This window comes from Brachyistius frenatus, unplaced genomic scaffold (genome assembly GCF_029030835.1).
Source record: "Brachyistius frenatus isolate BFR_SWC_R1_liver_20210118 unplaced genomic scaffold, ASM2903083v1 Contig_335, whole genome shotgun sequence".
In the NCBI taxonomy this organism is placed as follows: Eukaryota; Metazoa; Chordata; class Actinopteri; family Embiotocidae; genus Brachyistius; species Brachyistius frenatus.
Window position 1 is genome coordinate 261951 of NW_027210934.1, and position 26142 is coordinate 288092.

At 41.7% G+C, this 26142-nt stretch overlaps 1 protein-coding gene and 1 long non-coding RNA gene across 2 annotated transcripts; both read left to right on the forward strand.

Annotated features, from left to right (window-relative positions):
• Nucleotides 1–410: 410 nt before the first annotated feature.
• Nucleotides 411–8736, forward strand: LOC138635890 (uncharacterized). Its single transcript, XR_011312190.1, has 3 exons — nt 411–710; nt 3255–3518; nt 7255–8736. It is a non-coding gene; the product is annotated as an uncharacterized lncRNA (long non-coding RNA).
• A 2618-nt stretch (nt 8737–11354) lies between these two features.
• Nucleotides 11355–26082, forward strand: LOC138635887 (14-3-3 protein zeta-like). Its single transcript, XM_069723592.1, has 6 exons — nt 11355–11441; nt 14858–15163; nt 20182–20305; nt 23671–23834; nt 23941–24036; nt 25017–26082. The coding sequence occupies exons 2-6, from the start codon at nt 14867–14869 to the stop codon at nt 25071–25073; spliced, it is 738 nt and encodes a 245-aa protein (XP_069579693.1). The 5' UTR covers nt 11355–11441; nt 14858–14866; the 3' UTR covers nt 25074–26082.
• Nucleotides 26083–26142: the final 60 nt, after the last annotated feature.

Sequence of the window (26142 nt, forward strand, 5' to 3'; positions counted from 1 at the left end):
GGAAACGAAGGCGCATTACTGATTGGTTAGATGCGTCTACGCTGGGGGATAGTCGTTCTCCTATTGGCCAATCCACCTGGGGGGCGTGACTTAGAAATGAGAGGGGAAAGCGGACACGTGACACTTAAAAGTCCGTTTCTCTGACCACCGACGTGTTTACGGTTTATTGTTCTCTAAAGTTTGGTCAAGATCTTCTTTCTCGCTAGGCTGATCTACGTTTTAATGTTTTACTTTTTAAGTCATTATGTTAGATTGCTAAGTGTCAGATTACTCTGAACCGAACCGAACCCCTCCGTCCCTCTTAGTCAATGAGGCCAGACAGCCTTGTTGACAGCCGGCCAGGAAACGAGGAGAACCTCTCGTTTTACGGTTTGTTTGATATAATATCTCCTCGTTCTTATATTCTACAGGTGTTGGTGTAGTGGGGCGACAGGAACTGTTGTGCTGCGACACCTTGTGGTCGATATTTGATCGTGCACCGTGCAGACAGGAACTGTTGAACACGTGCTGTCAGAAAATGTCCTTCCGTTACCAAACCGAGCAGACGCTCGGAGCTCCAGAACTTTCTGACGTCCCGTGAAGGCAGCATGGGCTACGGTTTGAGCATGCGCATTAGCGCGGTGAGGGCAACCCACTGGGATCAGCGGAAGGTCCAGAGGCGGTTACGTTTTATTTTGGGGGCTACCTCCAGTAACACCATTGTTTAACTGGTAAGGCATTTACAAAATGTCGCTTTATGCTTCATACCCACCTACATTCACGTGTCCCGTGTGTCCGTGTTATTTCGGTTAACCGATCGACAGCGTTAGCAGCCGGCGCTAGTCTCCATCAATAAGGACGACATGACATTCACGTTGCATTTAAGTGTAAGTTTATATTCCGGTCCCAAAGCCGTGAGTTGTGTGTTGTTAAGACGAGCCTGTCCGCCACGGTCTCAAACTAAACTCACGTTAAAGTTGGTAACGTAACGTTAGCTGTGACGTCACTCCGGAGCTCACCCACCCTCACTGACCTACTTCTGACATGCTGTCTAGAATAACTCTGAATATCTGACATGCTGTCTAGAATAACTCTGAATATCTGACATGCTGTCTAGAATAACTCTGAATATCTGACATGCTGTCTAGAATAACTCTGAATATCTGACATGCTGTCTAGAATAACTCTGAATATCTGACATGCTGTCCAGAATAACTCTGAATATCTGACATGCTGTCTAGAATAACTCTGAATATCTGACATGCTGTCTAGAGTAACTCTGAATATCTGACATGCTGTCTAGAATAACTCTGAATATCTGACATGCTGTCTAGAATAACTCTGAATATCTGACATGCTGTCCAGAATAACTCTGAATATCTGACATGCTGTCTAGAGTAACTCTGAATATCTGACATGCTGTCCAGAATAACTCTGAATATCTGACATGCTGTCTAGAATAACTCTGAATATCTGACATGCTGTCTAGAATAACTCTGAATATCTGACATGCTGTCTAGAATAACTCTGAATATCTGACATGCTGTCTAGATATCTACACTCTGAATATCTGACATGCTGTCTAGAATAACTCTGAATATCTGACATGCTGTCTAGAATAACTCTGAATATCTGACATGCTGTCCAGAATAACTCTGAATATCTGACATGCTGTCTAGAATAACTCTGAATATCTGACATGCTGTCTAGAATAACTCTGAATATCTGACATGCTGTCTAGAATAACTCTGAATATCTGACATGCTGTCTAGAGTAACTCTGAATATCTGACATGCTGTCTAGAATAACTCTGAATATCTGACATGCTGTCTAGAGTAACTCTGAATATCTGACATGCTGTCTAGAATAACTCTGAATATCTGACATGCTGTCTAGAATAACTCTGAATATCTGACATGCTGTCTAGAATAACTGAATATCTGACATGCTGTCTAGAATAACTCTGAATATCTGACATGCTGTCTAGAATCTAACTCTGAATATCTGACATGCTGTCTAGAATAACTCTAACTCTGAATATCTGACATGCTGTCTAGAATAACTCTGAATATCTGACATGCTGTCTAGAATAACTCTGAATATCTGACATGCTGTCTAGAATAACTCTGAATATCTGACATGCTGTCTAGAATAACTCTGAATATCTGACATGCTGTCTAGAATAACTCTGAATATCTGACATGCTGTCTAGAATAACTCTGAATATCTGACATGCTGTCTAACTCTGAATATCTGATGCTGTCTAGAATAACTCTGAATATCTGACATGCTGTCTAGAATAACTCTGAATATCTGACATGCTGTCCTAGAATAACTATGCTGTCCATGAATATCTGACATGCTGAATAACTCTAGAATAACTCTGAATATCTGACATGCTGTCTAGAATAACTCTGAATATCTGACATGCTGTCTAGAATAACTCTGAATATCTGACATGCTGTCTAGAATAACTCTGAATATCTGACATGCTGTCTAGACTCTGAATATCTAACTCTGAATATCTGACATGCTGTCTAGAGTAACTCTGAATATCTGACATGCTGTCTAGAATAACTCTGAATATCTGACATGCTGTCTAGAATAACTCTGAATATCTGACATGCTGTCTAGAATAACTCTGAATATCTGACATGCTGTCTAGAGTAACGCTGAATATCTGACATGCTGTCTAGAGTAACGCTGAATATCTGACATGCTGTCTAGAGTAACGCTGAATATCTGACATGCTGTCTAGAATAACTCTGAATATCTGACATGCTGTCTAGAATAACTCTGAATATCTGACATGCTGTCCGGAATAACTCTGAATATCTGACATGCTGTCTGGAATAACTCTGAATATCTGACATGCTGTCTAGAGTAATGCTGAATATCTGACATGCTGTCTAGAATAACTCTGAATATCTGACATGCTGTCCAGAATAACTCTGAATATCTGCAGTCCGGTTTTCTTTGGGGAAATTTACAAGTTAATTGCCTTTATCCGTGTGACCCAAAAAGCGGCAATTAACCTCCTTTGAAGGATGTTTCACCGCCATGATGTGAGGAGACAGTTCTTCAACTGTAAATACTCAAGGTTTCTTTATTTGGTGCAAACGCTTTGCATTTCGAGATAGTGGTGTGATTTGTAGTCACTCGTGCTTAACACTTGCATCACTGTCAAAGGTTGTCTGCAAACTTCATTTTGCGGTCAGCTCGTGGTCCGTCCCCTTCGGTGTTGTGCTGATTTAGTTCCTGTGTAATTCCTTTAGATATGGCCCGTGGGCACCAGAAGTCACAGTCCCAGCAGAAAAATGCCAAAAAGCAGGCGGACATCAAGAAGAGCAAAGGCCAGGACCAGAAGGCAGCAGCTCAGCTGCTTGAGTGTACAGTGCACTGTGTGCAGGGTATGTGCTGAAGGCAAAACGGACCATTCAACCAGGACGTTAGGATGGAGCTCAGTGGATGGGAGGACTGACATACATGAGTCCTTCTCAGCAATCACACTTTGTATACAAATATGTACCAGAAAGACTGTAAGTATGATTCAGGCCATGTTTGTCCCAGATCATCTCACATCACATAGTGTCGTGGTTCTTTAGCTCCGCTGCATTATCAGTTAGTCAATAGTCAAGTTCATCAGTTATTGGTGGTGATGTGACTGAAATATAGTTCTCAAGTATTTCTGACATTTTGTAAATAAAGGTAGGTGCCAACGGAGTCGCATCAGAAGCCGAGCGTGGCGAGCTTCAGGGCTGTTGTTACAGGACAGCATTGGTTTGTACAGGTTTCCTCATTAACTCTGTTCTGTTAGCTTGGTGGGGATATGCTAGCTATCTGTGGAGTACTCTTACAGCTCCTATTTTTTAGTCAAATTCTTTTTAAAATTCACAAAAATGAAGGATAGGTCAACCGCAGCTGATGCTAATGTCATCTTTGGGGAATGACAGCGTGTCACTTTGAAAAGAGTGAAAAGCCGCTTTCAGACGTTCTGCTCGGTGCTGTCAGACAGCTTCTCCTTCCACAGCGACGCCACGCCGCTCTTCTGGTCACACCGCCCGACACTCGGGTGAAGCACGCGTGACACTCGGGTGAAGCACGCGTTGCTGCTTGCCCGGCTGACGTTTTGAAGTGGCTGTCAAGGCACCGCCGAGGGAAAGTGGTGTCCTTGTCATTGATAACACCATGATGGTGCCAGCTGGGATGTCAAAGACTGTCATCTTTTCCCACCAGGGAGGCAGCCTCAGCGTTCATCCTGCTGCTTGTCATCTCCTACCTGCTGTCACTCCTCCATCAGACCGCTGCAGCTAATCTAGACTACTGCTGCCCATTTCTGATCTGATCTGATGTGATCTGATCTAATGTGATGTGATGTGATCTGATGTGATCTGATGTGATCTGATCTGATGTGATCTGATCTGATGTGATGTGATCTGATCTGATCTGACGTGATGTGATGTGATGTGATCTGATCTGATGTGATTTGCTGTGATCTGATCTGATGTGATTTGCTGTGATCTGATCTGATGTGATGTGATGTGATCTGATCTGATGTGATCTGATCTGATGTGATCTGATGTGATGTGATCTGATGTGATTTGCTGTGATCTGATGTGATGTGATCTGATCTAATGTGATGTGATCTGATCTGATGTGATGTGATCTGATCTGATGTGGTCTGATGTGATCTGATCTGATGTGATGTGATGTGATCTGATGTGATGTGATCTGATCTGATCTGGTGTGATCTGATGTGATCTGATGTGATGTGATCTGATCTGATCTGGTGTGATCTGATTTGATCTGATCTGATGTGATCTGATGTGATCTGATCTGATCTGATCTGATGTGATGTGATCTGATCTGCCGTGATGTGATGTGATCTGATGTGATCTGATGTGGTCTGATGTGATCTGATCTGATGCGATCTGATCTGATGTGGTCTGATGTGATCTGATCTGATGTGATCTAATGTGATGTGATGTGATCTGATCTGACGTGATCTGATGTGATTTGATCTGATGTGATCTGATCTAATGTGATGTGATGTGATCTGATCTGATGATCTGATCTGATGTGGTCTGATGTGATGTGATTTGATCTGATCTGATCTGATCTAATGTGATGTGATGTGATCTGATGTGATGTGATCTGATCTGATGTGGTCTGATGTGATCTGATGTGATCTGATCTGATGTGATCTGATGTGATGTGATGTGATCTGATCTGATGTGATGTGATCTGATGTGATCTGATCTGATGTGATTTGCTGTGATCTGATCTGATGTGATGTGATGTGATCTGATGTGATCTGATGTGATGTGATCTGATGTGATGTGATCTGATCTGATGTGGTCTGATGTGATCTGATGTGATCTGATCTGATGTGATGTGATCTAATGTGATGTGATGTGATCTGATGTGATCTGATCCGATCTGATGTGGTCTGATGTGATGTGATTTGATCTGATCTGATGTGATCTGATCTAATGTGATGTGATCTGATGTGATGTGATCTAATGTGATGTGATCTGATGTGATCTGATCTGATCTGATGTGGTCTGATGTGATGTGATTTGATCTGATCTGATCTGATGTGATCTGATCTGATCTAATGTGATGTGATGTGATCTGATCTGATGTGGTCTGATGTGATGTGATTTGATCTGATGTGATCTGATGTGATGTGATCTGATGTGGTCTGATGTGATCTGATCTGATGTGATCTGATCTAATGTGATGTGATCTGATCTGATCTGATGTGATCTGATCTGACGTGATCTGATGTGATTTGATCTGATCTGATCTAATGTGATGTGATGTGATCTGATCTGATGTGATCTGATGTGATGCGATCTGATGTGATCTGATCTAATGTGATGTGATGTGATCTGATCTGATGTGATCTGATCTGACGTGATCTGATGTGATCTGATGTGATCTGATGTGATGTGATCTGATCTGATGTGATGCGATCTGATGTGATCTGATGTGATGTGATGTGATCTGATGTGATGTGACGTGATGCGATCTGATGTGATCTGATCTAATGTGATGTGATGTGATCTGATCTGATGTGATCTGATCTGACGTGATCTGATGTGATCTGATGTGGTCTGATGTGATCTGATGTGATGTGATCTGATCTGACGTGATCTGATGTGGTCTGATGTGATCTGATGTGGTCTGATGTGATCTGATGTGATGTGATCTGATCTGATGTGATCTGATCTGACGTGATCTGATGTGGTCTGATGTGATCTGATGTGGTCTGATGTGATCTGATGTGATGTGATCTGATCTGATGTGATGTGATCTGATGTGATCTGATCTGATGTGATGTGATCTGATCTGATGTGATGTGACGTGATGTGATCTGATGTGGTCTGATCTGACTCTGTACACTGCCTGTCTGTTTTAGCTCACAGGAGGGAGAGTGGGAAGCGAGATGCTCCTCCATGCTGTAGTTGAACCCTTCACCCTGGCCTGACCACTGTGTCCCTTCTGTTCTCTGGCTCCACAGAGACATGAATTCATTAATGTTCTCCTGCCGGCTAAAACCCCATCATTTCTTTTCAAAACCCTCTGCCATCAAGTATTCTGTTGACTAACCATTCTAAGATCTTGTGCTATGGTGGGATGAGGCTCCGCCCACATTTTGATGACAATCGTTCAGATGGACATTGCAGGTGTAAAAATGTGCTTTGTGAACTGTTTGCTCCACGCTGCTCGTGTTAATGCCGTGTTCTCGGCTGGGTTGACTGACTGATTGTCTCTTTGTTGGCAGGGATGAAGTTCCAAACATCTGAGATAGATATGAGCTGATATACAAGCTCTTAGGTTGGGTTAGGTTGGGTTAGGTTAGGTTAGGTTAGGTTGGGTTAGGTTAGGTTAGGTTAGGTTAGGTAGTTACTTACTTTATTAATCCCCGAGGGGAAATTTTTTTCGCTACAGCAATGTTGTCTTACTTCTGATCCACATTTTTTAACACTCAGAGTGAAAGGTGTCTGCCTGTAACTAAGATTTTTAAAAGCATTTTTAGCCAATTATCTCTTGTCGCTGTGCTTATAGACCACAAGCCGGTTTCCCCCAATGAGGAGCACCAATGACGTGCTGGACCATCATTTGACCGGTTAAGTGACCACGTTGGGAAAGTCCAGATATCCACGGTTGCAGGGCTGTTGATGCACCTGGGAAAACTGATGTGATATATATTTTACGTGTATGTATATTTTCTAATTAGTCACTTTTTTTCTTTCCACTCTCCCTCAGACACAAATGCCCGACCTGAAGACCTTTAAACAACACTTTGAAAGCAAACATCCAAAGTCCCCGATGCCTCTGGAGTTGGTTGGCGTGGAGGCGTAGCAGTCACCTCTCTTTCAGTAAGGCAGTCGGACCTGATTCAGAACCGGCTGCTACATTTTGCTCGGAAAAAATATCTTCATTACAACTTCAATTATTCCTCATGCTGATTAAGTCATGTATGGGTGCTGTTATGCAGGGATGCTACTTGCCTGCCTGCCCCAGGGCATTTTTCCTTATGGGTCCAGTACTGAAGGTAGTTAAAGGTGGCTTTTGCCAAAAATGATATGCGTGCTTTTTCAATTGTATTCAATATTTGCAATGTCTAACCATTTCTAAATGTTATGCTCACAAGAACCACCACTACCCCACCTCAGGTCTCCCACTGTTTCAGAACCAGCTCAGTCTGAAGACAATACGAATTGGCAGTGGATAAATTCAACAAAGCTGATGATCATAATTGAAAGTCATCTGCATCCAATTCCAGTGTACTGTGAAACACATTATGGATTTTTGACTGAGACTAGTTTGTTATGCAGCAGGGTTGGGCTCATAATTAGGGTTCATCCTGAATGACTTTGGAGCTCATAATGTGCTCAGAAACACGTGCTTAAATCATTCACACAAAAAACCAAAAAAAGTATTCGATTCAGATTTACTTTCAATCAGAACTGATCTTTGTATTTTATTTTTTGCTGAGATCATTTCAAAAATGACAAGTCAGGTGTTTTTTGCTGATATGAAGAATATGTTAAACACACTGTGCTACGCGGGTACGGGAATTGTGCATTGCATTAACCCTTCAGATTTTCACGAGACATATTTAACTCGTGTTCACTGGATCTTTCTCATGTGCAGCGGAGTTGTAAAAGTTGACCAGAGAGGGCAATGCAGGTCTACTCGCTCCAAACCCTCCCATGAACTCTCGTGCTGCATAAAGCATTGTTTTAATCTACGACCCTGTGAGGTGGTCCACTGGCTGAAGGTGTTGTAAATGAAAACGCTGATGAGCTACTCCTTTCCCCCTCGTTTGACATTGTAATAATACTTATGTGGCATAATTGTGCACAGCTGTAGTATTTAATAATAATTTAGTTCATCACTGTTGTATTTTGCAGAGTAGCCGTCTCATCCTCTTTAGTGTTGTCCTGCCATGAAGGCAAAAGTATATTGATTCTGAACCTGCATTAAAAGTCTGAACTACATTACACTGTAGGTTAGTTTTAGGTCTTATTTTTATGAGTTTCTTATCATATCCCAGAGATTTAGTTTATAGAAAGGAACTATTTTCTGTACATTTGGACCTACAGGTCATTAACCACTGACATTGTATCACTGTGCTAAAGTCTGGACTGACAGCCAGCCATGTTTATACTTTTGTAATGATCATATCTTTGTCCACACAATGTAATGTATAGCCTTTTAATAAAGGTCTTACTTTTATGTTAACCATTACTAAGTTGTGTTTTATTTTTATTGAACTGTATGCGTAGAAAGTTTGCCACCTTACTGAGTTTTCACTGGAGGCTCAATAAGCTGGGAAAGCTTGAGTATTATATTGGCAATTCCTACTCGGATGTCACCGGTTTGAGACTCAAAAGTTTAATCCTGCCAATCAGAGTTTTATTAATTTGTAATTTCATAGCCGGTTTAGAGGTCAAGGCCCCTTTTTAAAGCTGATCGTCCACACAACTGATAATTAAACTAATTCTGTTTTCAAGAGCTAGAAATGTACCATGAAGGTATTAATGAATTGCTGCATCAGTGGAAATGTTTCATGATCTGACCAACATGAATAACATTAGCTCTTTATTACTCAGTCTTGATCTTTTAATGCCTCCATGCTTTAGGTTGTTCTGGAAGATCTGAGGTCCTTAAACTCCAGAGTAGTGATTAAAGGAGCTCCTACTCTTTCTGTTCCCTCTGCAAGTGGAGATTTGTTTATGATTTCCAGTTCAGCTTCCACACAGGTGAGCAAATGAGCATGTGTGGTGTTTTTAGGTAGTTAATAGTCTGCAGAGCACAAGTGGTGTAGTCTGCCCTGCTGCACATTCTGAACTGATGAGGAAGCCTGGAGCTCGTCTGGTGACTGGAACGGTAAACAGTGGGGTCAGTGGATGTCCTACTGGACCAACAGGTTTTGTGAACAGGCTGGTACAATAGTTTCTTTCACCCTGAAGACAAATAACACTTATTCACACCCACTACTACCACCACCAAAGACCAGGTGCAAGATGAAAGCTTGCAAAGGGCTAGATTTTATTTTCCTTTTTGGGGTTTTTCCTCATTGATTGATAACTTGGATTACAAAACATTATATATCAGGAAAAATGGAAACAATGCAAACATATTTGTACATACAGTATATGCCTCCATATTTTCAGTCAGTAACGGTCTAAAACAAAAAGGCATCAACATGCATTCAAGTGTTAAAGTTGTATTTAGTTGATATATGTACGTGAACTATATGGGACTTGCACAAACAGCATTACTTGTGTAAAATGCCACTACAGATGAGTGTTGCTACACCTCCAAACATGCAGTTCATATTCTCCCATTCAATGTGTTACTCAGTATGTTTCAGACTGACTCTCAGGGGCACCTCCATTCACCCAAGTGATCATTTGACTTTTTTTTAATGACCATCTCTATTATTTCCCATATTTTTTCCATTCTTAACTTATCCAACCAACACAAATGTAACTGCTTTAATTATATTACATTGAAGTCTGAGGTTTGATGATCTGATGATACACTTTCCAGAGTTGTGTTTTATTTTCTATGTGTGCATAAGTACATGAGAATACAGTTGTCAACCTAGTAAAGCCCCAAAAAAAAATCCCTTAGGCGTTTTAATAGCACTTCGTTTAGCACTTTCCTCAGTTAGGTTATAAAGATTTTAAAGTGATTCAAGATCAATACCGAGGACAAAGTTACAAAAGAGGATCTTTTTTTCTTCTTCTTCATTGTGTGTTCATGTTCTTGTCAAAAACAAGATGGTGCAACTCGAGCAAACCTCCACCCATGGCAAGCACACACAAGCTGAGTTGCTCACTTGTGTGTAACAATTGAATTTTCCCAGTTCAGAGTAAGTTGTGTGAGTGTGTGTGTGCATGTACATTCAAGTTCACAAGGTGTGGTTGACGGCTGAGTGAGAACTCACCCAACCGGTTACCTGTCTTAACGTTGTCACTTATCCTTATCTTTTTTTCCCCTCTGTGTGAAATACCTCTGGTTTGGTTCACCCTTCCTCGACCACATATGTATATGAAACTCGTTTTTTGCACTGGTGCCTGCCGCACACAGCTGATAGTATCTGATCTGCCCTTAAATAGGTTACAAGCTGGAAATCTTGGCCCAAGGGGAAAACATGTGACAAGGCAAAAATAGCTTCACTCTCTCCCACTGGAAACCAAGCAGACTGCAGAAATAGTCGTTTCTATTAGGCATGATATACAGCACTGTGTCCTGTGTTCTAGTTTGTAATACCCTCAGCATCTCCAGCAGATACTCCTATAGAAGATAACAATATCTCATTTGTTTAGAAAAATATAATGCTGGTAGCTAATGAGCTTGATCTTTTAAGTACAAATATAGCTGTATACAGCTATGATATGCCAAAGCACCTGTATTCAGCTGCTGGTGCCATTCAGGGCTTCTTTTCATTTTCACGATGCCCTCCTGTTCTGATACAAAACTGTAATGTACAGTAAGAAAAAGGACAGTGTTTAAACCTGCCAATGATGTTGACTTCCTCATTAAAGTGAATCAGGCCAGCTCTCTGCTCCATACAGCACAATGAACCTGATCAGAAGTGCCTGTAATGTATTTTCGGTTGTAAATGTATGACTGAGAAGTCTAACAAAGATCATAGTGGTATCCAATATAAAATCACCAAAAGGTTCATATATTGACTATTTGCAATCATTTCTCTTTCTGGCTGGGGGAGGTGATGGTGAATGGGGAACTACAACTCCCACAATGGGAACTACAACTCCCACAATGGCTCCTGTTCGGTTGCCGTGGTAACGTTTGACGTCAGTCGCTGGCCGTGCCTTCGACTGGCGGACAGCGAGGAAACCCCGTGGACTGATTCAGTCGGACGGCTGAGACGACCAGCTGGAGCTCGGTAGCAGACATCGGCTGGTACTCAGGTAGGGATGGTTTACAGCTTCAAACTCAACCTTGAACATGGTCCACCGTTCGTTTGTCCGACCTGTCGTTGAATAGAAAGATCATAGGAGCATATTGTCTCCAGCTGCGTGCAGCGGCTGCTCGTCAAACGGAAGAACAATGGCGAGCTCAGCTAACGTTACAATTTGGGATATGTCTAATTGCTGGTTTCAAAAAGGGAAAATCATCAGGAAGGCGTGTCGGTGTCGGTGTGTCTGTGTCTGTGTCTCGGTGTGTCTGTGTCTGTGTCTCGGTGTGTCTGTGTCTGTGTCTCGGTGTGTCTGTGTCGGTGTCGGCCACCGGCCACCCCGGGTCTGTTAACGGGGCATTGGATTGAGCGTGTCAGATAATATAAAGATATATTTGATGTCTGGTACTCTACGTGTTTATCCTCATTTCACTGTGTTTGTAATATTTGCCATAAAGGTACAATAACATCCCTGACATGTCAACGTCGTGTATGAGTTTTAATTTGGGTGTAGTATTGATGAAAGCACCGTCTGCGGGTGGAGCAGCTGTAACCGCCTCCCCCGGGCGGACAGCCCGCCGAGCTGCTCCCTCCAGGGTCCACCTCGAGGTGGACGCCTTCCCCTGAACATGTGTTCACACATCAGGAGCGTGAACCGGCCATAGCCCGCACACAAGCGGCCATAGCCCGCACACAAGCTGCCTGGCGTGGACGGCTTCTCTTTCAGGAAGTAGTCGGCGCCATGATGGAGCCTGGTCACGAGGCCTCTGTCGCTGCTCTTCGCTTACTGAGTTGAGTTTGTCGCCCAAACCGTTGAGGAGAAGCACCGGAGACGTTAAAATACCGACATTAATCTCCGTGTGCCACGTTCAAACGCGCTTTGCTTTTCATGCTTCGTTTCCGCCTGTTGGGCCAGCCACAGGTGGTGGATGGGTGTGGTTGAACACGGAGGAAGCGGGCTGCCCTGGAGGCCTGCCAGCTCTCCGTGCTCGGGTCTGCACCGATACCCGCCTCATTCTTTGGCTCAGTCGTCGGTTACAGCCTCGCACTACTTTATCTGTACAAATGGACTTTTTGGTGCAATTTTATTTAACAAATAAAATGGATGTCATCTCCGGTTGACCCACTTTGTCTCGATGCATGGTGGCAACTTGGTGCTGATACTGATCTTAAACTGGACCCATCTGCCTTCAGCTTTTAGAATTTAGCAAAACTGAACCTGTAAAATGGGGCGTCTTGTCTTTAGGAGTGGTCAGTAAGCTCACCATTTCCTCAATGATTTGAGTATTTTTTAGTTTAAATTTTCTTGACTACCTTTAAACTGAACAATAGCATATCAGGATGGATTACGAACAGCCCACATTGCATGTACTCTTGAATGGAAAAAGGGGATTGATTCTGTGGAAGCCCGCTGGCTATTTTGGACGGGTCAAACGGATGTAGGCTATCGATGTAGCGTTGGTGTCTATGTAGACCTCCTACTCTCAACTGAAGCTGTGCTTTTACAAACCTGTGGCACTCAACAGCTTTGTAAGTAATGCCACTTCCTCAAATTACCAATGCTTAAGGCAATACTTTCCCCCCAGAAGTCCCCATAGTGTCATTTGCTAAAGTCACTCATTCATATTAGTTTTCTCAAGGTTCATTTGTAAATATTTCCATCATTAATTAGATATTAAGCCTCAAAAGGCCTTTAAATCGACGGTGGTGCAGCCAGGTTTCTGCTATAGGTGGGCAGGTGTCGCGTTCTCCTCCCCAGCTCGTCCAAATAAGGTCAGTTCTGCTCCCAAATTAGCAGGATGGTGACGTCCAAAATACCGGAGCTGAGGCTTCAGAACGGCCGCTCACAAACCAACGGGCGACGTCACAGTTAGTTCCCACTTGGTCTCCCTCAGTTTGGTCCCACACCAAAACTTCTCTGGTGTATGAAGGCCGTGACTAAGGAAGGGTGTTTTAATCTTAGTAGACATCCGTGCAATACAATTCATAGACGTCTTTGACATGATGTCATCACTGCTGTTTCTCCACTTCCTGTATATAGTTAATTTTTTTTTATTTTAGGCTTTATAGCTTTGATATAATGCAACTACACCATTTGTTACTTCTCAATCAGCTTGGGGTGGGCGATATATCGAATATACTCGATGTATCGAGGCTTATCCTACGTGAGATGTACTAAATTACTATATCGCAAACATCGAGGGAAAATCAAGCCGGCACGAGATACGCCTTAACTTTGCTCTTCTCTCCCTCCATCCGGCTGCGTGCCCAGGAATATTTGGTGACGCATTTTATGATCTGGCCGAGAGGATGGCGCGAGATCTGTTGCCTGAGTCCCGCCTGTTCTGACTGACAGCGGCAGAGAGAATAAACATACAAAAGTGCGGTTAACATCGACCACAGTCGATTTTAACAATCGTTTGCATGTAAGGGCTGAAACGAGAGTCGTCTGTGGAGGCATCCAGAAAGTTGGTCGCATACAGGCGGAAAGATGGAGGTTTCCAACAAGATGGAAGTTCATGTGTCACTGCTGCAGTGTGAAATCAGCCTGCAGCCACAGTTAACTAAAGTACACCAACATTGGTTAACTATTAAACTAACCATTAATCAGCTGATAGTTGTAGGTGTGTTTATGAATTCGGTCTGAAATGGTCAGGGTGTCATCTGAGCTGTGGTTCAGACAGTTTCAATTTCATATCACTCAGATGTGGTCGGATCAATCAATCAGTGATGAGGGAGGATCAATCAATCAGTTATAACTGAGGATCAATCAATCAGTGATCACTGAGGATCAATCAATCAGTGATGAGGGAGGATCAATCAATCAGTGATCACTGAGGATCAATCAATCAGTGATGAGGGAGGATCAATCAATCAGTGATCACTGAGGGTCAATCAATCAGTGATGAGGGAGGATCAATCAATCAGTGATGAGGGAGGATCAATCAATCAGTGATGAGGGAGGATCAATCAATCAGTTATAACTGAGGATCAATCAATCAGTGATCACTGAGGATCAATCAATCAGTGATGAGGGAGGATCAATCAATCAGTGATGAGGGAGGATCAATCAATCAGTTATAACTGAGGATCAATCAATCAGTGATCACTGAGGATCAATCAATCAGTGATGAGGGAGGATCAATCAATCAGTGATCACTGAGGATCAATCAATCAGTGATGAGGGAGGGTCAATCGATCAGTGATAACTGAGGGTCAATTGATCAGTACCGTATGTGTTTAGTGTGGTGGTGCAGGTCCTCTTTGGACCCATCTATTGGGTCATTCTATTCTACCAACACGGATCAATCATTTGTTTGATTGATCATTAATTGTTCTGTTAAACTGATCAGCTGGTCCCAGCTGCTTCCTGATGACAGTAACTGACCTCCAGTGGTTCTTCTCTGGTTCTGGTTCTTCTCTGTCCAGTGAGCAGTCATGAGCGAGGCACCTCAGAAGGAACTGGTGCAGAAGGCCAAGCTGGCCGAGCAGGCCGAACGCTATGACGACATGGCTGAACTGATGAAGGCCGTGACCAAGGAGGGCGAGCAGCTGTCCAACGAGGAGCGCAACCTGCTGTCAGTGGCCTACAAGAACGTGGTGGGCGCCCGTCGTTCCTCGTGGCGCGTGGTGTCCAGCATCGAGCAGAAGGCCGAGGAGAGGAAGCAGACCATGGCTAAAGCCTACCGGGAAAAAATTGAGGGGGAGCTCAAATCCATCTGCAACGATGTGCTGGTAAGATTTATCGTGTTTGATCAGACAGCATTGCTGACTTTATCTGGGTTAGGGTTCGGTGTTCATAACATGGATGTTCTTTTAGCTTTAAGACACGCCGACGGAAAACATACTCTTCACTACTTACAAATATTTGACTCTTGTCCAATAAATAGTCGACTGTTATTTCACAAAGAACTTTTTGATAGCCGCTGTAATCTCTGCATGTTTCTCCTCTTGTACAGTTGCATTGAATGTGACAGTGCTGCACACGGTTGACTGACACCTGGCAGTAACATCTTTTAATACCTTATCGGGGCTGGAAAACAGCTTTTAAATGCATTGAAGCCACCTTGTAGTGATATTAAAGCATTTCTACCAGGCACTCGTAAAAATGTGGATAAATATATTTTTTAAGACAAAGCCAGAGACTATTTTTTGTTGTTGTTTTTATGATCTAATGTAGATGACTGTACTCATCTGTCATCAGCATGGACGATGGTGATGATGATGACGTACTGGGATGATTAATAGCAAAGAAGTAATATGTAAACTGTAGCATGTTAAGCTTTTAAAGCAACTTATGTTCTAATTTGGTTCATTATTCATCATCACAGAATTTGCCAGATTGATCAGCAGTATGCGTGTTAAGCTTATTAAGTCATCTGGACTTGAGGTAAGGCTCCAAGAGATCCACCTTTACAACTTGATGCAATCCCCTTTATCCCTGACGTCATATTCAATTCAACTTTATTTATATAGCGCCAAGTCACAACACGGGTTATTTAATGGTACTTACCACATTAAAGTCCTTGCAGCAGAACTGTACAATATCATGTCATATCTATCTTTATGAAGCCCATAGTGCTAAAAAAAATAATAATAATACAAATCAACTAATCTATATGAAAGACTGTGGTCATGGTTTAAGGTGGTGTTTCCAAGTTACATTTTGGGTCCCATGAAAAAATTAGCACCTCGCTATAGTACAGTTCAGCAAAACACCATCACTGGACCTAATTGACTTATTAACTGTGTGACCATGTGAACACTAAGCATAATTACATTTTGACTTATGTCAGAACAGTAGTATTGGTTAGCTTTTTTCCATTATTTGAATGATTTTTGTCACATTGCCAGCAATTATTTCCTGACACAAGGAGTGTGTCTCATCTCTCTTAACATACAGGACACATTTCACCATATAGCTACCTCCTGCATCCACTATGTGTCCCTGCATGATAAGTTACTTATCAAAAAGTAGAAGGACCTTGTTCAGTATGACTACATTTCATAACAAAGCAAGATGCACATCCTGTTGGCTTTGGGAAACAGCAGCTCAAACTCCACAAGGTCAATCAATTTGACAAATGTTTTAGATGCCCCAGAATTGAAAACTTAGCTTACAATAATAACAGTGCTACTTTTTCTCTGATTTGTAGTTTTACCAGTTTACTCCCTAAGATTTATTTTGTGATTGTAAACTACAACCCCATTTCTGGAAAAGTTGGGACGCTGTGTAAAATGTAAATAAAAAAGAATGCATTGATTTGCTAGTCCCATAAACCCATATTTAATTGCAAGTAGACCAAAGACAATTTATCAAATGTTGAAACGGAGAAATTGTTTTATGAAAAGGCAAAAAAAAAAAAAAAGTAAAAACCTGGTGGAACATCTCACAACTAACTAGGTTACCGTGGCAACAGATCAGTAACATGATTGGGTATAAAAGATGATTTCAGAGAGGCAGAGTCTCTCAGCAGTGAAGATGGGGAGAGGTTCACCACTCTGAAAGACAGTGTTGGAAAATAGTGCAACAATCTAAGAATAATGTTCCTCAACGTAAAACTACAAAGAATTAGTGGATTTCATCGTCTACGGTTCATAATATCATTAAAAGATTCAGAGAATCTGGAGAAATCTCTGAACACAAGGGACAAGGCTGGAAACCAATATTGGATGGTGGTGATCTTCGGGCCCTCAGGCAGCACTGCATTAAAAACACACTATTCTGGAGTGGAAATCACTGCATGGGCTCAGGAACACTTGTGAAAACCATCGTCTGTGAACACAGTTCATCGCTGCGTCCACAAATGATGTTAAAACTCTCCAAAGAAGAAACCAGATAGAAACATGATCCAGAAACGCTGCTGCATCCCGCATTCCTCCAGGTTAAAGAGGAGAGGGACCATCCAGCTTGTTATCAGTGCTCAGTTAAAAAGCCAGCATCTGTGATGGTACAGGGATGCATTAGTGCTCTTGGCAACGGTAGCTTGTAATTATAGGACAACTTTTCACTTCCAAAACTCCAGAAACTGGTCTCCTCAGTTCCCAAATGTGGGTTGTTAAAAGAAGACGTGATGCAAAACGTTGGTAAATATGAAGCTGCCCCAACTTTTTGGAGTGGTATTGCTGGCATCAAATTCAAAATAACCATATATTTTTATAAACACAAAAAAAATGTCAGTTTCAACATTTGATATGTTGTCTTTAGTCTATCTACAGTAACATATTGCTTTATGTGATTTACAAATCATTGCATTCTGTTTTTATTTACATTTCCCACAGCGTCCCAACTGTTTAGGAAATGGGGTTGTGTTTTCATATTGTCCTGTATAGATTTATCAAGTACTATAGCCATCTGTTGGACCGCTGCTACTATTTTCTCCTCTCAGCCGGTGCCTTATCTGCCTGATGACTCACTATGTCCTAATCCTATAATGATAGAAGCTGAGCCACCAACGTTCTCGTTCGCTGACCTCCACCTCAGCCAACAGCCTTACGGGGACCGAGAGAGAGGGATGAGAGTAGATTGAGCAGATGTCGGGCGAAGGATAATGCTGATGTACACTTGAAGTGAAATAATTAGTTTGAGGGTTTCATCCAGTGAAATCTAAAGGTGTGATGTCAGAGAGAAATGGGCAAGCATGGTGAATGAAATAGCTGTAACCAGGGGTGGAGTAGCTTCTCCAGGCCAAGCTAGCCAGCAACAAGCTTTCTGCTGAACGTGTTCTCCGAAGACGTGGACTGCTCAGAGGAGCAGCCTCACTGCAGACCATGGGAACCAGCTCTTGCACAAAAATCTGAACACCCCGAAGCACTAGCTTGATCAACAGTTAAATGCTGCCAGTTCACAGCTGTCAGTTCAGTTTACCTGAACAATGTTTATTTTAATTTGTTCTATGTATTCTATTGCCCATTGCACCAATTAAAAATATGACAGATGAGACCCAGAACTGTTGAGCAGCTAAAATCTTGTGCAATAATGGGCGAACCTTTCACTTCCAAAACTCCAGTAACTGGTCTCCCGAGTGCCCAAACATTTCCAGAAGGTTGTAAAAAGAAGCAGCGACGCTACTCGGTGGTAAACATGCCGCTGTCCCAATTTTTTTGAGATGTGTTGATGCCATAAGCAGATATTTTTCCTAAAACAGTACAATTTCTCCGTTTCAACACTTGATATGTTGTCTTTGATCTATTTGCAATTAAATATGGGTTTATGAGATTTGCAAATGATTGCATTTTGGTTTTATTAAAATTTTAAGCAGCGTCCCAACTTTTTCGGAAAAGGTGGTAAGTAACAATAAAAAAAAAGTATGCACAGTTACTGAAAATATAAGTTTCATTTACTTTGCTCTTTCTGCCATTTTAGCTATGCCCTTGCCAGTGGCCCAGTTCTACATTCAGATCCCAGAGGGCTTTTCTGATCCCTCACATCAGTTTAGGAGCATCCAGCAAGTGCAGACTCCTGTCAGCCTTGTTTATCACAATAGACTTCAGAAAATGTACAAATGTGTTGTTCAATGAAGAGTATGTTGCAGAAATTCGCCCAAAGTCATCTGGGATAGGCTCCAGGATACCCTGCATCTTTCTTAGCCGTGCTGCTCTAGCAAATAAATGTCCCCTTGCGGGATCAATAAAGTCTATCTGTCCAAGTCGGGGCCATAAATTATGCTTCGAGCCGTCCTCTTGCGGATCAGGTTCTTGTAAAATTAGAGGACGGTCTTTGCTGGGTTTCCTGACAACATATCATCACCAATGACATGAGTTTTAATTCTCTCCTGGCTTTTAACTCTATGTAAGTGCCGTTATTATTCATGACTTGCAAACAACAGAGAAATGTCTACATGGAAACTACATTAAAATCTGGAGTTGAGCCATGCAGAGATCAAATGTGCTCTCTAAATTAAGAATGAATTCATGCATCGGTGAAGGTAATGTTTAATCCTGTTTGCCTTGTAGCACGTTAACATAATAGATTAATAACTCTTCAGTGTGTTGTGTTTCGCTCCCACCAGTCATCACAGTAAAGTATTCTGTCCCTGCCGGCTAGCATTCAGGTTAGCAACAGGAGCAGGCTATCAATTGGTGTATGCTTGCGTTGTAAATAGCCAAGCTGGGCTCTGAGTGACCTACTTCCTCAGCAAAAGCTCATCAGGAGTTCAGCAGCCTGGCGCTCTCCTCTTTCTCCACCCCCACAATCTTTCATCCATCCTCCGCTACCCTTCTTCACTCTCAACCATCTTCACGTCCCACTCGTCTGTTTAACCCATCCCCTTCTCCTCCCCCACGCTTTCATGTTATTCACGTCCCCTTCAATGGTCCCTGAAGCATCTGTGATGTAGCCCAGCCAAATTCTCCGGCTCAAGCCTCAAGGCTACTGGAGGTAGCCAGCTTGTCTCTAACCTTATTTAGGTCTGATGAGAAACCATGCCATAAAACGTCGTCTCTGACATGGAATGTAAACCATCTAAATTTCAACCACTGCTCTTGTGGAGTCAGCGTATGGAGTGAAAGTGGCAAATGAGCAGCAATCGGTTAAAAACAAAAACAAAGGTAATCTTTGTATACATTCACATATTATACCCATAGTTAGTATCCCTGCAAATGAGCTCTGCTGCTGATGTTGATTTCCAGGTCTGCCTGTCACAACATGAAGGCACTGTGGATACATGATTATAGAATATATGATGTATATTCTGTATATTACTATGAAAGATTTTTGTCTAAAAGTGGGCTTTGTTTGTTTTCTACCACAGGCTCTCCTGAAGGACTTTCTGATTCCCAAAGCCACTGCTGCAGAGAGCCAGGTCTTTTATTTGAAAATGAAAGGCGATTACCACCGCTACTTGGCTGAGGTGGCTACAGGAGACGAGAAGCATTGTAAGCTGCTTGTTGAATCCCTTTTTTTAACATGTGTGGGGGTGGCGATGGTTAATTTAATTTATTACATTTTTTATGTGTCTATGTTTGGCTGACTGGTAGCCTTGATTGTGGGAACTGATATCAACAACTCCTAGCTTAGCCAAATAAGATGTATTAGATAAGATCCTATTAAGTGAACAGTTGAGTATTGGTATAAGCTTCATGATATCAGCTCCTCAGTGCTGACGACAACAGTGTCACCGTGTCCTTCTATCGGTGAGAAAGGTAGGAGAGATTTACTTCAATGCAAACACTACCTATTTTTATATGTAAAGATCACATTTCTATATAATGCGATAGAGGCCTGTAGCAACATAAGAAGTGAACTTTAAGCACATCATTTTTTTTTTACAGGTCCCATATTTGACACTTTTCCAGAGTTTTATTTGAAGTCTTAATATATCAATAAGAATGTATTTTTGTGGTTTTAAGTGCCAAAAGCCACCTGGACTAGTTTTACTCTGGAGCTTCTGTGGGTGGACATATGACATGGATGCGAGTTTGTGATATCACAAACCGCTCATCCAGACATCACAGTGGCTGAATATGGGCTGTTTTGACAGTATCACAGTATTTATACTGCACCTAGACTTACTCACTAATCAAAAGATAATTAAAAATCTGAATTTATACAATATGGGACTTTTAAACTCATCAAAACCTTTTATGGGGCTTCAAACTAGCATATTTTTGTCTGGCGTATCGTGACCAGCTTAAACCCATAAGAATATTCATTTTTGGATCCACAGAGTGTCTCTCTCTCTCTCTCTCTCTCTCTCTCTCTGTTCAGTTTTATTTTTATTCTCTTGAACTTGTTGCCTCCTAGTGGCGGTTATGAGACACGTCCGTGTCTACGGATGACAAACTGAGCCATTGTCATTCCTCCAGCTTCTTTCTAAAGCTACTAAACTCTAGTTCGTTGCTGCCACTTGCAGGAACACCCATTCAGCAACATCATGACTTTACTGTACTTCTAGTCTATGAACATTAATGTCATTAATGTGTGTGTGTGCGCGTGTGTGTGTGTGTGTGTGTGTGTGTGTGCGCGTGTGTGTGTGTGTGTGTGTGTTTACATGTTTGCTGTTTGTCTTTATCCAATTAACATCATTTGAACATCATTCAAAACAAGGTGTTCAACTATAGATCAAATTCGATCTACTTTCACATTAACTTCTATAGCCAATTAAAAACACAAAGTCGTAGTAGTCAGTCTTTTTCCAGTCAGTGCCATCATCCAACTAACTGACATTTCTCACTGAAGTCAGCTGTACAAGCAGTTGTAAAAACAGCAAGATGTGCCTTTTACAGTGGGTTGCCTGCACATATTCCTCAGCAACGCAGTGATGTTCTGGAGGCTTTTCTGGAGGCCTAATAACCTCACGGTAATAACACCACTCCAGCTGGTTACTGTGCCTGGCCAAGAAAAAAAATCTGTCATTTTACCCCCATGAAACTGCTAATTGGCAATTTATATTTCTTGAATATATTATTCCAGTCTGTGTTAATTAGTGAGCTGGTAGGACAAAGCAGGCTAGTTGTTCACAAGCTAACAGGTTCTGATTGTGGTTTGACGTTTAACAGACAGATTTGACAGGGGCATCGATCTTTTCATCTAACTCTTCCACGAAAGCAACAAGTGTTTTTCCCAACTTTATTTCTTGAATCCAGACTTGAATTAGTCTGATTAGAGTTTTTAAACCCTTTCTTAGGGCATGAATCAGTGAAAGAATATAGTGTTGATCTGTCTTTTCTTATGGTGTATTTTCTGGTCTCGGCTGCCCTGTTGATCCTCTATAAACCTATATATAACCTCTATAACCTGTCTATTTCTAAGACACAATTCTTGGAACCTTTCATCATTTTCTGAAAACTGTAAGCACAAAAAAACAATCTTCGAACTACATTCACTAAACCTCTGACTCAAAATGTTTCATCTGTGCTCAAAACCAAACTGTGTTGTCAGATTGTGCTCCAGCCCGTCAGAATTACAACACTAATAGAATAGTGTTGTTTTTCAGGACCATATCAGCTGTGAGGCCTCTTACTGTTGGGCATCTATCAATTCTACAAAGACTGAACATGTAGTTACAAAAACCGACATGCAGTACCGTACAAACAGTGATGGACTTTCCCCATGTCTCCTTTATATTGATAAAGTGATGTAATAAACATCTGTACGTACAGTAGTACTGAAAACTTTAAATGACAGAAGCACATTGGACCTTTTCTCTTCTCTGAATGTCTGGATTATGGTGGACAGAGAACCTGCTGACATTGGGTTTTTCTCTTTGTCCTGTCTTTCCATGAACAACAACAACATGGTCTGTTACAGTGGCTCGTATTTTTCCGTAATTGCCCTTCCTGGCCTCGTCCTCTTCTTCCACGTTCCCCACCTCTTGCTCTTCCACTCTTTTTTCCTGTCCATTATTGATGTGAACAACCTGTGCAGTCTGAACTAGCTAATTTTTGTTTTTGCAAGAAGTGTGATTGGTTTTGAGTCGTTGTTTAAGCTATGACACTTGTGATTTAATGATGTTCAACTTTTGCTATGCGTGGCAACCGTTATGCATCACAAGCACATCAGTGAAAAATGGGTTTTAGTGAGTTAGAACGTGTTTTGCAAAAAGAGTCGAGATCTGCAAATTGTGTCTAACTAGGTGAACATTGTTTATGATTTTGCCAGAAGAGTGTGTGATTCAATAAATGGGGTCAGGCCACTGAGTATTTGGCTCAGAGAATGGTGTTTAGTGTTTTAGCAATTTAAAGAAAACCTGTAAAAGTCACAGCCTTGATGGCCTCACCGAGAGGAAGTGAGAAAGAGAGTCCCTGGATGAAGTCACAGAGAGGTGTGGCCAGTCTGGAGCATTACTCATCTCATATTGTCGCTGCTGACATAATCCTTCAAAAAGGACTTCAGTGGGACATTGATTCAACTTTTTCCTTATGGAAAAATATCAGAAATATGTGAATAGTATTCAATTTAATTCAACAGCAACTTCAGTCTACAAAATAGTCGTAAAGTACAAGCTACACCTCTCTAAGACAGTTTTAACAAAACCTGAGCATTATCACCTATATTGGGGTCGGACTTATTGAAAAAGTCTTGTATAAGATTGCATTAGTTTTAGCTTGTTATACACAATAAACAAGCAACTGAGTCTTTTACCATCAAGATAACGTCTTGTTTTAATCTCTCACTTATTTGTTATAATGTCACCACAGTTTGTTTTACGTTCCACAGATCTCACGTTCTGTCTTTCTTAAAAAAAGATTCCCCTTGTAGGATCACTAAAATATATCTATCTGTGTTTCTTTCCTCTCAGCCATCATTCAAGATTCACAGGATTCCTACCAAAATGCCTTTGACATCAGCAAAGCCCAAATGCAGCCCACACACCCAATCCGTCTTGGTCTGGCCCTTAATTTCTCCGTGTTCTTCTACGAGATCCTCAACTCACCTGATGACGCCTGCAAGCTCGCCAAACAAGTGGGTTCATGTTGCCACCTCACTTTCTTCCCAAGTTTGTTTTAGAGCAGCATCTCTTTTTTTTCTTTTTTTAACAGCTGTTGAAAATGTGTTTTGAATCCTTCAGGCTTTTGATGATGCTATCGCAGAGCTCGACACACTGAGTGAAGACTCGTACAAAGACAGCACACTAATCATGCAGCTATTGAGAGACAACTTGACAGTAAGTTTTCCATTTCTTAAATGCATGAAATAACATTAGCAGAATTTGTGCACAAAAGAATAGTGTAAATTATTGAAACTAAGAGTTCAACTACTTACTTGCTTTATTTTCACAATTAACCCATCAAAATACAGCTTCCCAGAGCCCAAGGTCCATAGATGAGGAACAAAACCTGAAAATATTCAGAGGTTATTTAGCTATTTTTGGTATATATAAAAAAAAAAAAAAAATAGGAGCAAAAGGAGAAGAATAATTCATTTATTATCTTGGTTGTTGTGGATTAGTTTTCAGGGGAATCATAAATTTGTTTTATTTGCCCCCCATCTAATCAAAGCTGTCATTGAAACATCATTCATATGAGCTGCTGTGCCCTTAAAACACACAGACACACTCTGGGACCAGAAACATGAGGGTTTGATAACATTTCTGGAGTCATTTAAACGGTAATGAATACAGTCCCAACACCTGTATATTGTGGACACGGTTCAGGGGGCTGCGGTTGAATTTACTGCTCTGAGCTCCATCACTCTCCTCACATACTGTGTCTCAGGAAAGCAGCAGAAATTGCAGAGAAATAACCAGCCAGTCATGGCTTAATGTCCCAAGAGGTGAATGGGAGTGTTTGTGTGGGAATCATCCCTGGTGGGATTTATAAATAGAGCAGATTCTTCTAGCAGGTAAAGAAAGAAGTGTCCAGCAATGACAGAAGGAACGTTTAGGAAGAATCAGGTTTTTGATACTTTTACCACAATGTGAAGTCCTTAATCAGCTCTAATGTGATGATGCAACAGGTCCCTATTTGAAGTTTAGATTTGTTGCTAAACGGGAGTTAGTGCTTGTCTGGTCACTGAGGAGTGGAGACTGTACAGTACTCAAATCAAACCTTTTGGAGATTAAATATTAATGCATGTTACTGTCTCTCTTCTGCCTTGTCTCTCTTCCCTCTTGCCGCTTCTCTTTCTCCTCCCGTCCTCCTTCAGCTGTGGACCTCTGACAACCAGGTGGAGGGAGAGGATACAGAGGAGCCCCGAGATTGAGCCCGACCCCCAGAATCATCCCCGTCTGCCTGCCATCGTCCCGGCTCATCTTCATCATGATCATCAACACTGAGACCACCTCATTATCATCATCGTCATCCAACTCTTTCCATCTTTTTTCTATCGAGGTCTCTCTACTCATCTCACTCCTATCAGTTTACTATTCCTTGTTTTGTAGTGACTGTGGGAACGGGGATACGGAGGGAGGGTACGTTTTAAATGGAGTCACGGGAGGGTTCATGTGGAAGGCTGGAGTGTGTTTGGGGGTGGATGCCTGGCTGTTGACCTTTTTCTTTGTGAGCAGTAGCGGTGCTGGGTGAGAGAGCAAGTTCTCAGTTTATGAAACGTGCATCAGGTGGAGTTTTTAAAAGTCAGAAACTAGTTAGACTGTATGTGTATCCTACTCATATTACCGGTCCTGTTTGTGAGTAACACCATCTTTGATGACACATCTGGACCCTCACAGCTGAGGAGACAGCAGCTCTTAGTGTGTATTAGGAAGGACAGCAGAGGTGGTGGAGGTGTAACGGGGAGTTCAGGAGGCAGAAGGCAGGATGTTGTTGGAACACAAAGGTTACACATTCCATTTACTGTCAGTTCAACTTTCAACTCTCTGTTGTTGGTGTTTTTTGGGGGGTGGGGGGTATTTCTAAGTATCAATTACGAGGTATAGAAAACTTTGAAAAACAAAAGAGCACACAAGCTTGTATTGTTGCTGTTTTGTATGAGCACAACCATAAAAAAAAAAAAAAAAATCCCACGTGCTTATCTAGTTACTGCTTTTTCAAATTAAGGTTTTTATTTGTTTTCTCTCTAATTGTCCCTTTTTCTTTCAGTACTTGCCTAAACTGCATGTCGGTAAGAAGTAGTTCAGTAAGGAAGGTTGTTGTCGGGCTGGCTAGCTTTGTTTGTCTTTGGATTTTTCATACAAAACACCCAAACATAAACTGTTATTTGGGGGGGAAATGTGTAATTTCATGTAAGTGGAATAAAAAAAAAATAATAATAATTTAAAGTTTCACTGTGTCCGTTTTGAGGTGTCTAACAACCCCAGTCTTTTGTTCAAAGT